The sequence below is a fragment of the Ciconia boyciana genome, chromosome 15, assembly GCF_034638445.1.
Source record: "Ciconia boyciana chromosome 15, ASM3463844v1, whole genome shotgun sequence".
Taxonomy (NCBI): Eukaryota; Metazoa; Chordata; class Aves; order Ciconiiformes; family Ciconiidae; genus Ciconia; species Ciconia boyciana.
In genome coordinates, this window is record NC_132948.1 from 3,704,765 (window position 1) to 3,718,773 (window position 14,009).

Below are 14,009 nucleotides of genomic sequence, written 5' to 3' on the forward strand. Positions count from 1 at the left end.
CTGCTGGAAAAAACAAAAACTTGTTAAGCTGCAAGGCTGCACTGTGTGAAGAAATGCTCCTTGCAGGCTCTAATGCTGTTCCTCAATTTCTCGCTCCTCTGTTCTGGCAGGGGAGGTGGGAAACAGAGGCTGCCTGGTGACTGCCAGCAGAGCGCTGTATCCACAAGAGGGCACGCAGGAACTCCATCACCTCCGTAGCAAAACCTCAACTCTCAGGGTACCCACCCCTCCAAGCTCCCAGACAAATCCTTTCAATCACCTAACTCTAGTCCCACGTCCCAGACAAGTTTCCTTCCATAAACCCAGCCATCCTCTGTGAAGTACAGCCTAGCTTCAGAGAGTGAAACAACCTCCCTGCTCTGGGTGCAGCAGTAAGACCATCCTACCTGACTAAAGGAGTATTGCTTTGATTCAGTGCTTTGAAAGTGAGATATCGCTCTCTGGCACACATCCGAGGCTTGTAAAACCGCAACAGTCCTTCAAAGTGCTTGAAGGAAATTCCAGACGGCCTCTAGAAACAAGGGAATGTTGTCATAAGCAGCGACATCAGGCAGAAGCACGCAGAGGCTAGCGTATTTAATTCTCACTCTGGATTCATTTTAAGCAGGATTTCTACGTTATCGTAAGATGCCATTATAACTAAGCCCCAAAAGTACCCTAAGCTATTACTTTAATGTACTGAGCTTATCCCAGAGCACGGAGATCAGAAAGCTCTCCTGGCAGTTGGTCCCTCCAGCAAATGCAGAGCTGTTCTCTGTTGCCCTGTCATGTGAAAACTGTCCAACCAGACACCCCAATGGACAGAGTTCAGCCACTCTTCTTGGGAAATTAGTAGACAGCCTAACAGGTCCCATTACTGGCACTTTTTTAAGACTATCAGCTGTTCCTCAGGAACTGTTCATATAATGAATGTGCCCTAAACATGAACTAATCTACTAGAAGTGGGTTAGTTATTTTTGGGCCTTATTTCTCTTCCTGCTCCACAAGTTAAGCAAGAAATCAACCCTCTCCCCCAGTGCTCTGTCCCTGTAAAGAGTTTTGTAGGTGAATTACTTCTGATTCTGCAGCATTTACTCATGCAGTATCTAGCAACTGTACTGTACCTTCACATGTAGAACCCACCCCTCCTCTAAGTACTGGTGCTTGAGAAGCAAGTCCTCAAGTGATCCACACTGAATTAGAGAGAAATCAATGATTGCACGCTCTCCAGAACAAACCTCACTCATTTTATCAAGACACTTCCATAACCTCACATGGGGCTGAAATTCAGACTACTTTGTTTTTTCTCCAGGAACAGATATAAACAAGTTACACAAATGAAAAAACAGTAGCCCTTGGTGAGTATGATTACGGCCAACAGACATAAATCATCTTTTCTGGAACATGCTCTTTAAGCACTCCAGACCACTGGTGTTCTTAAAACATTGCTGACCTCCCCTCCTGCTGCACCCAGGTTGTTCTCAGCCTCCCTGCGGGGCCCCGTACCTGTTTGGTGATCAGCAAGCGGTAGGCATGCTGTATGGCCGTGCGCTTGTGCAGCAGCAAGGACTTAAACTTCCTCTTCTCGATGTCATTGAAAGTGTCGAACACAACAGCGAGAAGCTGCAGAGAGAAGACAGGAGAGATCCTTATACTCTGTGGCTACCAGAGCCAGTGCTTCTCGAACAGGCAGGAACATCCGGAGGCAAGGAGAGGCATTGCCTGCAGGAGGAGTTTACTAAGCACTGCACTGACTGAGGCAGAATGGAGTCAGCGAGGGCCGGTTGGCCAGAAGGGATCCCACAAAAGGATCACCAAGCACACTGCACACACACTGATCCACTTTTTGGAAGAGGTCCAGATGTTTCCGGCCTCCTAACACTCACTAGTGGTTTTAAGAGCTAAGGCTAAACCCCACACATGCCACCAGAAAACAGTATCAAAAGGTTTGTTAAAATGCCCTGATCTCTTCCTGGAATGTGGGTTTTAAAGGCTGCTTTCTGGACTCACCCTTCCACAGGAGCTTTGGCAAACACATGTCAAAACTAAGCCTCCATCTAGGACAGCGGCAGTGAAATCCAAGCCCACTACAAGCATCAAATCACTCACCTTGGGCTGCAGAATTCCTCAACTCCTTTCACAACCCCTTTTCTACTGCTCACATCCTCACCTGAGCTGGTCTTGGCCCTGCCCTAGATGCTGCAAGAAGCAGAGCCAGCACAGCAGCCACGCTCTCACACTGCAGTTATCAGCACTCTTCAAGTTCTGCCATACTTAGTAATTCCATCCCCTTCAAGCTGATTTACAAAGTATTTCAGGCAAGCCCAGATAATAAAATGCCATTTTATGATAAATAATTAAGACAGAAAAGGACAATAAATTTCATGCAACTGAGTATGTCACTCCAAGCATGATATTAATGTGAGAGAAGTTGAAAGATACTCGTATCGTTCTGTTTTCTGTGATTTAGTTCAACTCCTTGTGGTTAAACATTAAAAGACTCCTATGTGTGGCAAAGCGGCCATTTCTCAAAGTATTCTGCCAAAGGGTCTCAGATTATTACAGAGCACTCTTGGGAATGGCGAAGACTCTGCTGGGCAATGAGCTCCAAAATCAGGCAGAGAGAAGCCAAGTGCTTCAACAGGAGACTCACCAAGTTCATGATGAAGTACAGCTCAATGGAGAGATACACTATGAAGAAGACACAGGACCAGGGGTTCCGGGCATAAGATGGCATCATTACATCAGGGAAACTGCATCCGAAAAAGACACAAGTTTAAGCACCGAATAGCTCATGCTACACTTCCCATTATGAAGGCAAGAGGCACAGGACACAGGTGTGTGTGTAAACTTGCATCCAAGATCTGCACATTTCTGCAAAACATGGGGTTGCTCATGACACAGAAGTTTGCGCCTAGCAACGAGCAGCAAGAACATGGAGGCATGATGAAAAAAATAAATATGAAGAGCACATTCCTTGCACATCCCAAAAACCAAATGGGCAAAAGGGGATTTGTAACGTGGCTAAGGGTTGTGCTTTGATACTTAGCAACGACAGCAATACAGCCTTGGTGTCAGAGTGTTACAACCTAGGAGTTATTCCATCCTTTGCTAATTTCCTAATCCTCAGAGCTCTCCCTGACAGCAGATCAATATTTACCCACTGCTGTTATCCCCCTTTCCCAGCAGATAGGTGAACCAAAGCAGAGGAATAGGAAATTACTTCACAACAGAAAACTGTCAGCTGACAAAGGAGCACAAATAGAAACTTTCCCTTCTTGGCCTGAGGCCTAATAAAGCTGTTTTCCCCCTTATTGCCCTCACAGTGATGAAGTGGTCTGAGTCGTTTAGAGATAACTCTGCATCTGAGGTCACAGTGTCCTAAAACAAAATGAAATACCAGTTCTTCCCATGCAGGCTGACCCAGGAAATCTCTCTCTCATGCAGAGGAAAGGAGTCACATTTGGAGACAGAGCATTTCAGCAAATAAACTCTTGGCTCTGCTAGAATTCTCTGGGGACAAAGGGAAAGACTAAGCTAGAAAAGCATGAACTTACTTTGAAGTGGTCAAAAGCACGAAGAGATTCACGAGGCTGTTCTCTAAGGTATTGAAGTACTGAAAGAAAAATCTCCCATGACAAAATGCAAGCAGAATTTCATTCATAGTGATATTTCATTCAAAAAACAACGAACCAACCCACCCACCCACTTGAATACAGGCACTTCTACAATTCCCTGATGCCTCCCCTAGGGAAAGGGTACTTCAGCATTGGTCCTTTTTAAAGGTCCCCGAGAGATGGCATGTGAAGAGTTAAAACAATTAAAAGCTCATCTACACATTTTTGTAGTAGTTACTCTCAGCAAGCTATAGACTCGGCAGCAGCAGAAACTAGTGGCTGCTAGACTCTGACAGCCACAGTCTGAGGCAGCTGAGCTTTCACCCGGACACCTTCCTCCCCTGGGGACAGTGGCAGGTGGCTCGTTAGACTGAAGTAAAACACCAAGAACAAGGAACAACTCCGTGAATGTTCCTTTTGGGACATCCTGTCTTTGAGGAAGTTCTCGGCACTGTCTTCCTTCCCAGCAGGGGGTAAACCAGGGTAACAGCGCCAAGCAGCCTCTGACCAGCTAGCATCTGGCTTCCCAGGCCACTGCACAGGACAAAGCTACGTCCACACAGTAATGTTTGATTCTTAAGCATGTCAAAATGGGACTTAAGCTTCGGTTGAAAGAATCAGTGATACTCACCGGATCCGAGTGGTTAGGAGAAAACAAGTAAAAACCTAGAGAAGCAGCGGAGAAGATAGAGGAGGACAGAAGAAAGCAGGAAAGAACAAACAAAAATAAAGACTGTTTAATGTCAAGCAGCAGAGTGGTGAGTCTCTGTTCCCAAAGAGAAGGTCACACTAAGAGTAAGCCCTCTCTGACACCATGAAGAGGAGAGTATCTGGAAGGCCTTCTCCATACAGATTTGCCAATACATGTCATTGGCATTTCACCGATCCTTTTGGAAAACAAACTGTCTAGGCATGGTTTGAGTATAGGACTGTAGCAGGTACACTACAGACACATGCACTCGTGGGAATGTAGACTAAACTTACAAGATTGAGGAATAGTTGATGGAATCAGAACTTGGAAACCACAACCACACACACCACAGACTATCCTCTGGAAGAGGTCAAAAGGATGTTTGTCTCAAAATCAAATACCCAGCTTCTAGATTTTGTGGATCTTTAATTATGCCTTCCAGATAACTGCGGATGAAATGGAATAAATGGAAGATCCTGGCAGGACTCTGAATCTGATCAGCTTTATATTCATCCAAGCTGTTCGTGTTGCTTTTGGACAATAACTGGTGAAGAGCATCACTTCACCTTCCATAAATACAACTCACCCAGGATGGCAAAAATCACCATGAAGAAAAGCAGGAGGAGAAGAATGTCAATAAATGGTGGGAGGGACTGGAATATCTGTCGCAGATTTCTGAAAAAGAAGAAAACATTAATAAACTAAAACTTGCATGTTTTCTCCTCTGGGTTGGCAGGGAAAAAAACCTAACAGCACACCATACTTGAGGACTTTCTTCCCACTCCCTCCAAGGATTAAAAGTAGGAAGCTAGGTAAATTAAGATTGTTTCCAAGCTACCTATCTGTACTTTGCAGTCAGCTCTCAGGTACTGCAAACAATACTAATGTCACCCTGTCAACTTTCCTCCTCCAGACTAAAGACTAGCTCTGTGATTCATTGTGCAGTTTACAGGCAAACCTAGGAGCCAGAAACAATACAGCCACGCTCACGTGTTGTGCTCTCTGAGGTAGTTATACAGCTGAGGACAGTACACATAAGCACTGTGTACCATCAGCACATCCAAAGCTACTACCTATGAAATTTCCCTATGTAGGCAAGACAGTAGGTACATTTCAGTCGCAATTACAAAAGATCTCCGAGATCTGAAATGCCCATGAAAGACACTTATTCTCCTCAGATGCCTGCAGGATCAGAGTGCTTTTCCTCCACTCCAGCCCCAGGTATGACAGCAGAAAACCCAGCCAGCTGAGCACTCACCTTCTGACGGCACCACAGTAACGGCAGTCCACCAAGAAGATACAGCGCAGAGCTCTTGTTATCCGGACATGCGAGGTTTGGCGCACCAACACCACGATGGCCTCTATGAACTGTACAAACAGCACGCAAGTCTGCAAAACAGGGGTTTAATGAGAGGCACAGCTGCAGTCTCCTTTTCAGAAAGGCAAAGCTCTCGCTGATCACTCCTTTATTTGGACACTTTAAGGATGGGAGGTGTCTCCGAGAGCTTAGAGATTTCACATGAATCATTTGGCAGCTAGGACACATGGCTAAGTCATCCCTGCTACAGTACAGGCCAATATTTACTTCAGTTCTTCGGTTCCCGAAGATGCTGAAGGAGAAACACTGACAATCAGATAGACAACTTACCTTCACCATAGTCCTTTTGTGTCTGATAAAGGTTTGGAAGCCTAGCCACCTCATCTTCATCGAGAGTTCAAAGACTACCACAATTAACGCAAACAGCTCTAGGGTTGCATGGACCTGTTACAATACAGCAAAGCTTAAATGAGTGCTTCTGGTTACAAACAGCAGCACATCAGAGGCCACATTTCTACCCTTCCTTTTTCAAGAAGCACATGGGTTTGACAACAGTCTGAGCACAGCTCTGTGACATGCAGGAAACCCCAAGGCCACTCTTAAAGCTAGCACAGCACTCTGTTTTTCAAAGTTTCTATATTTATTGCTTTGTGCTTTTATTAAAGCCGGTAGAATTTTCCCCTATTCAGTATCAGCCCAGAATTTCTTGGAAATCCACATCCCTTTTGGACTTGAATAACACATCAAAAAAAATGTATTGATACATTTGAAACAAAAGGGCAAGACATCAGCAACTCGAGCAAAAACCTTTTAAAAAAGTTTGTGACTGCAATTTTTTTAGTGAAATGCAGGAAGAAAAGCTGCTGGGCAGAGAGAATTTACACACAGAAGGGTTTTCTCCTGAAATAGATGTTCTGGACAACCACAGACAGGGTCCTGATCAAGCTCTGGAACAGAATGCAGCTTTTCGCAGTGCTGATGGACCCTTTCTCTGTTGGAAGACGCAAAATGCGCCACAAAGATGACGACAGTATTTTCTTACAACCTCAGCTTTAGTCACAGCTCAAAACCAAAACTGAGTAATGCAGCCCTGACTCATTTTGAGGAACACTTTGACCCCAAGGTTGTCACGGCTGTTCTACACGTCTGGCATGATCCTAGGGTGCCATTAACAGCTCCAAAAGCCGATGTAGCTTCTCCCACCAGCAACAGCAGCTCCTAGCACTGTGCCTGACAGTATATACACCAGTATGTAGTGTGACATGTGTAGTATGACAATAGTACACACCAGTTTGCGTATTCCTTCTCTCAGCCTGCATTTTGTGAAGGTTAGACATAAAACTTCAAGTCCCTCAAACACACACACACACACACACACACATTAAAAAGAGTCCTTACAACACTGGGAGGAGAGGACAGGAGAAGGTTGAGCAACCTGTCCCAGGCTGAGATCTGTTTGTGTTCTAGGAACCAGTGGTGGTACTGGGGTAACGGCACCAACCCTGAGAATGACTTTAAAACCACCCCGTCAAAGCACACAGGTTCTTGACTTACTTCAGGAAAAAGCAAAACCCACATATTTCTCTAACAGTTACAAAACCTAAGAACTGCACAAATTGATAATATGAAATAAGTGTCACTTTCATTGTGGTCTATGCACATCAGACAAAAAAAAGGATATTTTGCTGGTTGACATACCTGCTGTCAACCAATTTACAGAACAAGCCAGGTGTTTTTTTCCTATTACTGCTACTTTCTTCCTCTATGTTTAGCTGCCTTTTTCCTCTTACCCACACATGCAAAACAGGCAGATTTCTTCATTTTGCCCCAAAGTACTTACAAAGATGCCAAGACGGAGCATAGGAACAGCTGGCGCCTCGCAGAGAGACAGCAACAGGAGAAGCAGTGCTGTGCTCAGCTCCATTAGGTAGAAAAGGTGATTGTGTGCAAAGAGGTAGGCAGCGAGTGCTTTGGCATTTTTGGGGTGAGTGAAGAACTTATCATTATTTTCTCCTTCCTAAGGCAGCAGGAATAAAGAAGAGAACAGCATTAGTGACTCTCGGTACTATAACAGAGCTTTCCACATGAAGAACGCACACTTTTATAAGGATTAGATACAATCCCCAACAGGCTATTCCCACTTTACAGCCTGACATTGATCTGTTTATTGAGGAATGAACTCTACACACATGGGACATCCCCTTCTGTTCATAAGCATATTTCAGTAATGAAACTCATTAATATCCACAAACTCCTGCTTCAGAAACCCTTGAGCCTTTTCAAAATGAGGAAGAGTGCTGAAAGAGTTTATAAAGGTAGGCAAAGAAACTTTAGTCAACATTCCAACATAAACACAGCACTTCATTTATTTGCAACCACTTCCACATGTTTACAGACTTCTTTGATTAAACTTCTGCAGGACAGAACACGAAAACACACAGATAAGCTCCAGGGCACCTGGCTGACAGTTAGCTCCTCCTTATCTTGGCCTTGCAAAATGTCTGGGAGAAAACACTGGAGCACATGCAGTGTTTTCTGCTTCAGGAATGTGAGAAGACAGACTCCATGAAAAATTAACAAGCCCCTATGCTGATTTGTCATTCCCTCTTAACTAGAAAGCTTAATTAACATTAAAAGGTCAGATACTCCATCTTAACAGTTTGCCTACAACTGATTTTTAAACAGCTACATCATTACTATTTTTACCTCTAGGACAAAACTTAGTTTGGGGAGAATTTAGAGGTTTTTCATGCAGAACCACCCAACAGGTTCTTCTCTTTCTTGAGTCAATGGTTGAGTCAAAGGGAGCTTTAATCACTCACAGGAAACTTGCTGCCTCTTGGAAACTGTCATAAGAGATCATTTTTCCCTACCTGGGACACTCAGATGCACAAGTAGTTTTGTTTGTTTGTTTGTTTTTAAATTAACATCTTTCCAAGTAAGCAATTACTGTCAGGACAATAAGCTATTACTATCAAAGCAGAATAACTGTGATTGCAAATGGATAACAAGGTCAGGAAACAGGATCTCCTTTATGAAGTGAAGCATTCTCGAAACGAATTCAGAAGATGGTTTCAAATGTTTCTCATTTACTCATCTCACAGGCAAGCTCACATTCTGTTTAAGAACAAACGAACAAATACTGCCAGGTCAGTGAGCCAGATTGCGAGCAGGATAAAACCCAGCAGCCAGCTCCATAAAACACAAGCCCCCCCACTTAAAGAGAGCGCTAGCTTAGATCAGCAGGGCATTCTTATTCACGCCTGACAAAACACACTAGCAGAATGAAAAATAGTCTAAATTCTGCCTCGTGGTAGCCAAGCAATTCAAAACGTTGCTGGACAGCAAAGTCCTCTTATTCAGATAAGACACTCTTGCCTGCAGCTACTGGTTCAAATAAACAATCTGCATGCTCTTCAAGTTACATCTACTTCATTTCAAGGACATTGTCATTATGACCATTGGTCAAGGCAGCAGCAAGAATAATCTGCATCTGAAGGGCCAGGCCTGCTGCGTACATTACCATCAGACACTGCAGCAACTCAATGACCCTTTGCAAAGCATCTCCAGTAATCATGAGTTTAAACAAAAGCCCGGGAGGGGCTGGAGCTACCATTATATTGTCAGTGCTGCTCTAGCATACGACGAATCTGAAGTATTACCAAGGTCCAAGCCTACCCGGTTTTAAAATGTCAGAGAAGCAATACTTCTCAGTCCTGTGGGGTAAGGAGCAGGGAGGAACAAATGGTTTCAATCACCTTGCGGTGACTTAAGCAAAAAACCCAACTGGGTCCAAAGCATCTCAAGCTGCAATGCAGAGCCTTTGAAAGGGAATGAAGAGAAGGAGGAAGGAAGGACAGTAAGAGAACCAGCAACAATTTCAGACTGGCCAGCTCTGGGAGAAGCTCAGTTTTGGTACCTAATTCATCACGCCCGACTGTACGGCGATCTTAAAAATATTATACCTTTGTTGAAGTAATGATGGTGTTTCCTGTAACTGGAGCATGGGTGGGGTTTGTTTGTTTGTTTTTTCTTTTTGAATAGGATAAATTTCACCCCTGGGCTGATCCTAATCTCAGCATGCTCTCTTCCTGTAGAAATCAAGACCTCTACCTTCTTTTGTGTCTTACATGATCTGCAGGGCCTGACTGATGCTAAACAAACATCCCAGGGTCACCCACCAAATCTGTGGCCAGGGCAGGATTAGGACCTGCAGTTCCAGAACATGAGATGTCTCCAGGAGAGCGCTGACCATTCAGCCTGGAGCGACTGAAGAGATAAAATGACGACCTGTGACAAGTTACAGAAATCTCCATGGTAAGGTGGCAGAACTGAACATGTGCTGAATCCCTCAACTACTACAGTCCTTGGCACTGGGAGATGGGAGAGGATGGGTAGCTTGTTCAGTTGCTCCCAAATGACTTGCCACAGCCCATCTGAAGGCAATTCCAGCATCTCCCCGCTCTTTGAGCGGATTCCTTTGCAAAGCACCAATTTTTTAACCTCAAAACTGAAGCTCTTTGTTTCTTATAATCAAGAACTACCATAGTTTCAGAAGTACATTTTTCACACAATACATCAAACAGCAGGGCTCACCTGGAGGTAGATTGCTGCCTCTTGGTAGTTCATTTCCCAGTTGTGTCGGGCAGAGCTTTGCTGTGCACAGCAGTCCCCCGCAGCAGGGCTGGATGCATCATTAATAACGTCATAGCTGCCTCCATCTGCATCAGTACAATAAGAGAAAAATTGATTTACAATTAAGCGAGCTGAGATTGATCAGGAGGCATGCAAACAAGCCAGGCACTGGGACCAGAGACAAGCATCAAGAGGTGGCAGAGTACCCAGGAAACTGACAGCTTGTACACAGACAAATTGACTCTTCCCGTGTAGGAGCTTTTAAGAGACACACTCAAACTCAGCACTTCAACACGGGAATGCTCCCAAAAGCTCATCAAAAGAGACAGCATCCTATTTAATACAATAAGCAGGTCTCCTGGCTCAGGAGATCCGTGCTGTCATGTTTGTAGCATATGATCAGCAGTCAAACTATAAACAGACAGCTAACAGCTAGAAGTCTCCGAGGATGTCCAACCCACAAAATAAAAGTGGGCTTGCTAAAGGAACGCTGCCTTTTCACATTTAATGGTAGGAGAGGCCACGGAAGAATGGAGTACAGGACTACCACAGGCAAGGGAAACCAGACTGAGTACAGAAGCTGTATAGTACACTAATAGCAGCAGTCAGTATTTTTAGTAGGAAGCCTCATTTTTCAGAGCTCTACAGAGTCGTTAAACAATGCATCTTTGCAACGCTCTTTTTGGTGCAGGTAAGTACCAATACTCCTCTGATGAAAACAAACAGCAAGATTAATTTTCTATTTATACCCCATAAATTAATTTTGAAACTTCTAAGAGCATGTCTGGCTCATCAGTAAAGCACTATAAAACAATGAACATTTGTACCAGATTTCATAACTAAAAATTTCATTTAAAAAATACAATTCTATTGCAAAAAGCAACTCCCAAGCATAGCTACCCATACATAGTGCCCTTCCCATGGGAGAGCTACGCAGGGCAGGTATATAAACTCCAGAATACTTGCCATTTTTTGCATTCCACAGCCTCAGTGCAATTAAAGATACAAGAAAAACATGCACGAAGGCAATTATTGTTCAAAAAGGGAACGTCACTTGATTTCTACTTCTGGGACTGGGATTTTTATTTTGCACCTTTGACAACGAATACTGAGCACAGACCCCACAAAAGCGAGACCTGCTTAGGGCCAGGCATGAAACCTGCGGTGGAGCTGTCCACACACTCCGTTCTCCAGAGTTTCAATCATTACCCAAACCACATGGGAAGTCTCTGTTGAGGGCGAGAACGACCATTTGAATGAGGCTGATTCCTCTCCCACACCCCTTTTACACCTTGAACGAGCGCAGTTCTTGAAAAAACTGAATCATAGAAATTTTATTTATCCACAGAACTGGATCGCAGTCTTCTGGGTTTGTTTGCCTTCTAAGTAAAAGATGGCAGCAATTTGCAAAAATCAGAAGCTTTACATTGTGAGCTCTAAAATTTTCTTAGATGTTATTATTTAGGAAGCTTTTACTGTATATGTGTTTCAAAGAGACAGACTCCCTCAAACTTGCAGCCTGATAGCAAAAACCTTTTTGCATTTAATGCTTAACAGAGTCGCAGAAGGAGCACATCTTCATCAGAACCTGGACTCCCTGCTGAAGATCCTTACCACCCAGAAGACAAGTATTTTCCAATCCTTATTCCCATCCTAACAGATTGCTTGCTGCCAGATGAGACACGCTGCAGCCCTGTCCTGCCTGCCTTCCCCTCCGTGGGGCACTAAGCTGGGTCACAGCAGAGGCAGAGCACAAAGTGGCCTCCAGCCCCCAGCCTCAAAGCCCTCAAGCATCACCACAGACAGGCACGGAGCTGTCAAATACCCCCAAACTGTGCTGAGGCGCACGAGCAACCGGTACATTGGAGCAGAGAGCGCAGCCTCTTCTTATCACACATAACCTGCTGCCTGAAGATGCCGAGAGCCATACGTGCCGTCCATGGTGTTACTGGGACAGCTCTACAGCACGTCACCCGCAGCTCCTTCCTTACCTGGCGGCTGGGGCGAGGCTGCAGGATGCGTTGCTCAAACCAGCAACAACTGTGAAGGTGCTAGCAGCAGCCAGGGTTTCAGGCCTTTCCATTACTCACCTTCAAAACACAGCAAGCATTCAGAGAAAATCTGAGTGTGATTCATCTCACGCAGTTCAGGGGATATTGAAAAAGCACGGAATCAACACCTTGGCTGCACTAGCTCTTTTGGGGAAGAGGGACATAAATTTAAGAAATAAATTTAGACTGGATTTAGGAAAGAGATTTTTTACCATGAGGGTGGTGAGGCACTGGAACAGGTTGCCCAGAGAGGTGGTAGATGTCCCATCCCTGGAAACATTCAAGGTCAGGTTGGATGGGGCTCTGAGCAACCTGACCTAGGTAAAGATGTCCCTGCTCTTGCAGGGGGTTGGAACAGATGACCTGTAAAGGTCCCCTCCAATCCAAAGCATTCTATGATTCTGTCACATATTAAGCAGGTTGCTTACAATATTACCATGTTATTGGAGCATTACAGTATATACAAAATTTAAGAACATCAAAACATACTGTGGTCAAATCAGCAAAGGTTTGTAGCATTGAAGAAAACACCAAAACACTGCACTCTACCAAAAGATGCCAAAACTACCTTTAACCCTGAAGTAGTTATTTCGCAAAGACCAACCTCTCTTTGAAAAGGATCAACACTGCAAAGAGATATACCACAGTAAAAACCCAGGACGCCTCTCTGCATTTCACATGGAGGACTCGCAGCTGAAGCAGAAGAGATGTCCCAGTGAGATCAAGGTTGCAAATACAAAACAGCCCCCAAAGATGCAAATCAGAAACAAAAAATAAATCCAGAAACGAAGATGTTTTCCTCCTAAACCAGACATCATCTTTCTAGGCACAGACAACAGAAAATGTACTGGTGAAGTGTTCCGGTGGGGAGCTGCATTTTGTGGATCAGCTCCTTCCCCATCAGGTACCAGAAGGTTGATCTAGCATCCCTGAGGCAACAGCATCATCTGGGTAATAAATAATAATAAAAATAATAATAAATTTGAAAAGCAACCCTCTGACTGTTTGTTTGGCAGCCCTCCAGCTAGCTAATTTCCTCAGCTGCTCCCATGATAACAATGACACAGACTAATGCAACCTCCGCTCCGCTCAGCTCGTGCTGCAGAACATCCCCGACGGCATTTACCATTAGTATTGAGCTCAATGAGATAGGAGGATCTCTCCACAGGACTCCCGTAATCCTCGAAGTAGATGGCAGGCGGCTCTCTCCACTGCATGGCAGCCGCCGCGTCGGGAAGCGGGCACGCTTGTGTTCGGAGTTGGGGAGAGGGAGACAAGTCAGATCTGAAGTTCCTCCCTCCCTCCCTCCCCTCCGAAAGCCGATCCTCAGTTTCGCAGCTTCCTCAAGGGAAAGCTACGCACAAAAGATTTTCCTCTGCTCTCTGCAGAACTAAACGTTTTCTCCCCTCCCCTCTGAGGAAGGTGGCTCAGGCTTCGGTTAAATCGTTTCCCTATCGCTGTCTTAGTGGCAGGATGTTTCTAAGTGCAAGTTGTGGGAAGGCTTAGCTGCGGGACAAAGAGCTTTTAAGCATGAGCATGGTGGTAAAGCAAGGCTTCACGTGCCGTGCTCTCTTATTTTGGCACATAGCAGAATTTGCTCACCAGCATGAACAACTAATGGGAAAGGAGTCAAAGTGCTGACTACTCACAGCAAGGAGTCTTCCCCCACCCCCCCAGCAAAAAAAGAAAACAGATATTTGTGAAGTTCGCAGTACAAG

The 14,009-nt window shown here is 44.7% G+C and overlaps 1 protein-coding gene across 5 annotated transcripts in view; it reads right to left on the minus strand.

The window, feature by feature from the left end:
* The window catches only part of TPCN1 (two pore segment channel 1), a 49,525-nt gene that overhangs the window by 17,660 nt on the left and 17,856 nt on the right, over positions 1 to 14,009 (minus strand). For 2 of the 5 annotated variants that reach the window (XM_072879830.1, XM_072879831.1), the window contains exons 3-13: positions 13,418 to 13,537; positions 10,202 to 10,326; positions 7,446 to 7,622; positions 5,936 to 6,049; positions 5,546 to 5,676; positions 4,874 to 4,962; positions 4,228 to 4,262; positions 3,537 to 3,595; positions 2,633 to 2,732; positions 1,486 to 1,602; positions 387 to 511 (exon numbers count right to left, since the gene is read on the minus strand). In XM_072879830.1, the coding sequence (XP_072735931.1) occupies positions 387 to 511; positions 1,486 to 1,602; positions 2,633 to 2,732; positions 3,537 to 3,595; positions 4,228 to 4,262; positions 4,874 to 4,962; positions 5,546 to 5,676; positions 5,936 to 6,049; positions 7,446 to 7,622; positions 10,202 to 10,326; positions 13,418 to 13,537 (1,192 nt within the window). Of the gene's footprint in view, positions 1 to 386; positions 512 to 1,485; positions 1,603 to 2,632; positions 2,733 to 3,536; positions 3,596 to 4,227; positions 4,263 to 4,873; positions 4,963 to 5,545; positions 5,677 to 5,935; positions 6,050 to 7,445; positions 7,623 to 10,201; positions 10,327 to 12,231; positions 12,251 to 13,417; positions 13,538 to 14,009 lie in introns of those variants that run through there. The other 3 variants (XM_072879832.1, XM_072879833.1, XM_072879834.1) reach the window with 2 other exon arrangements.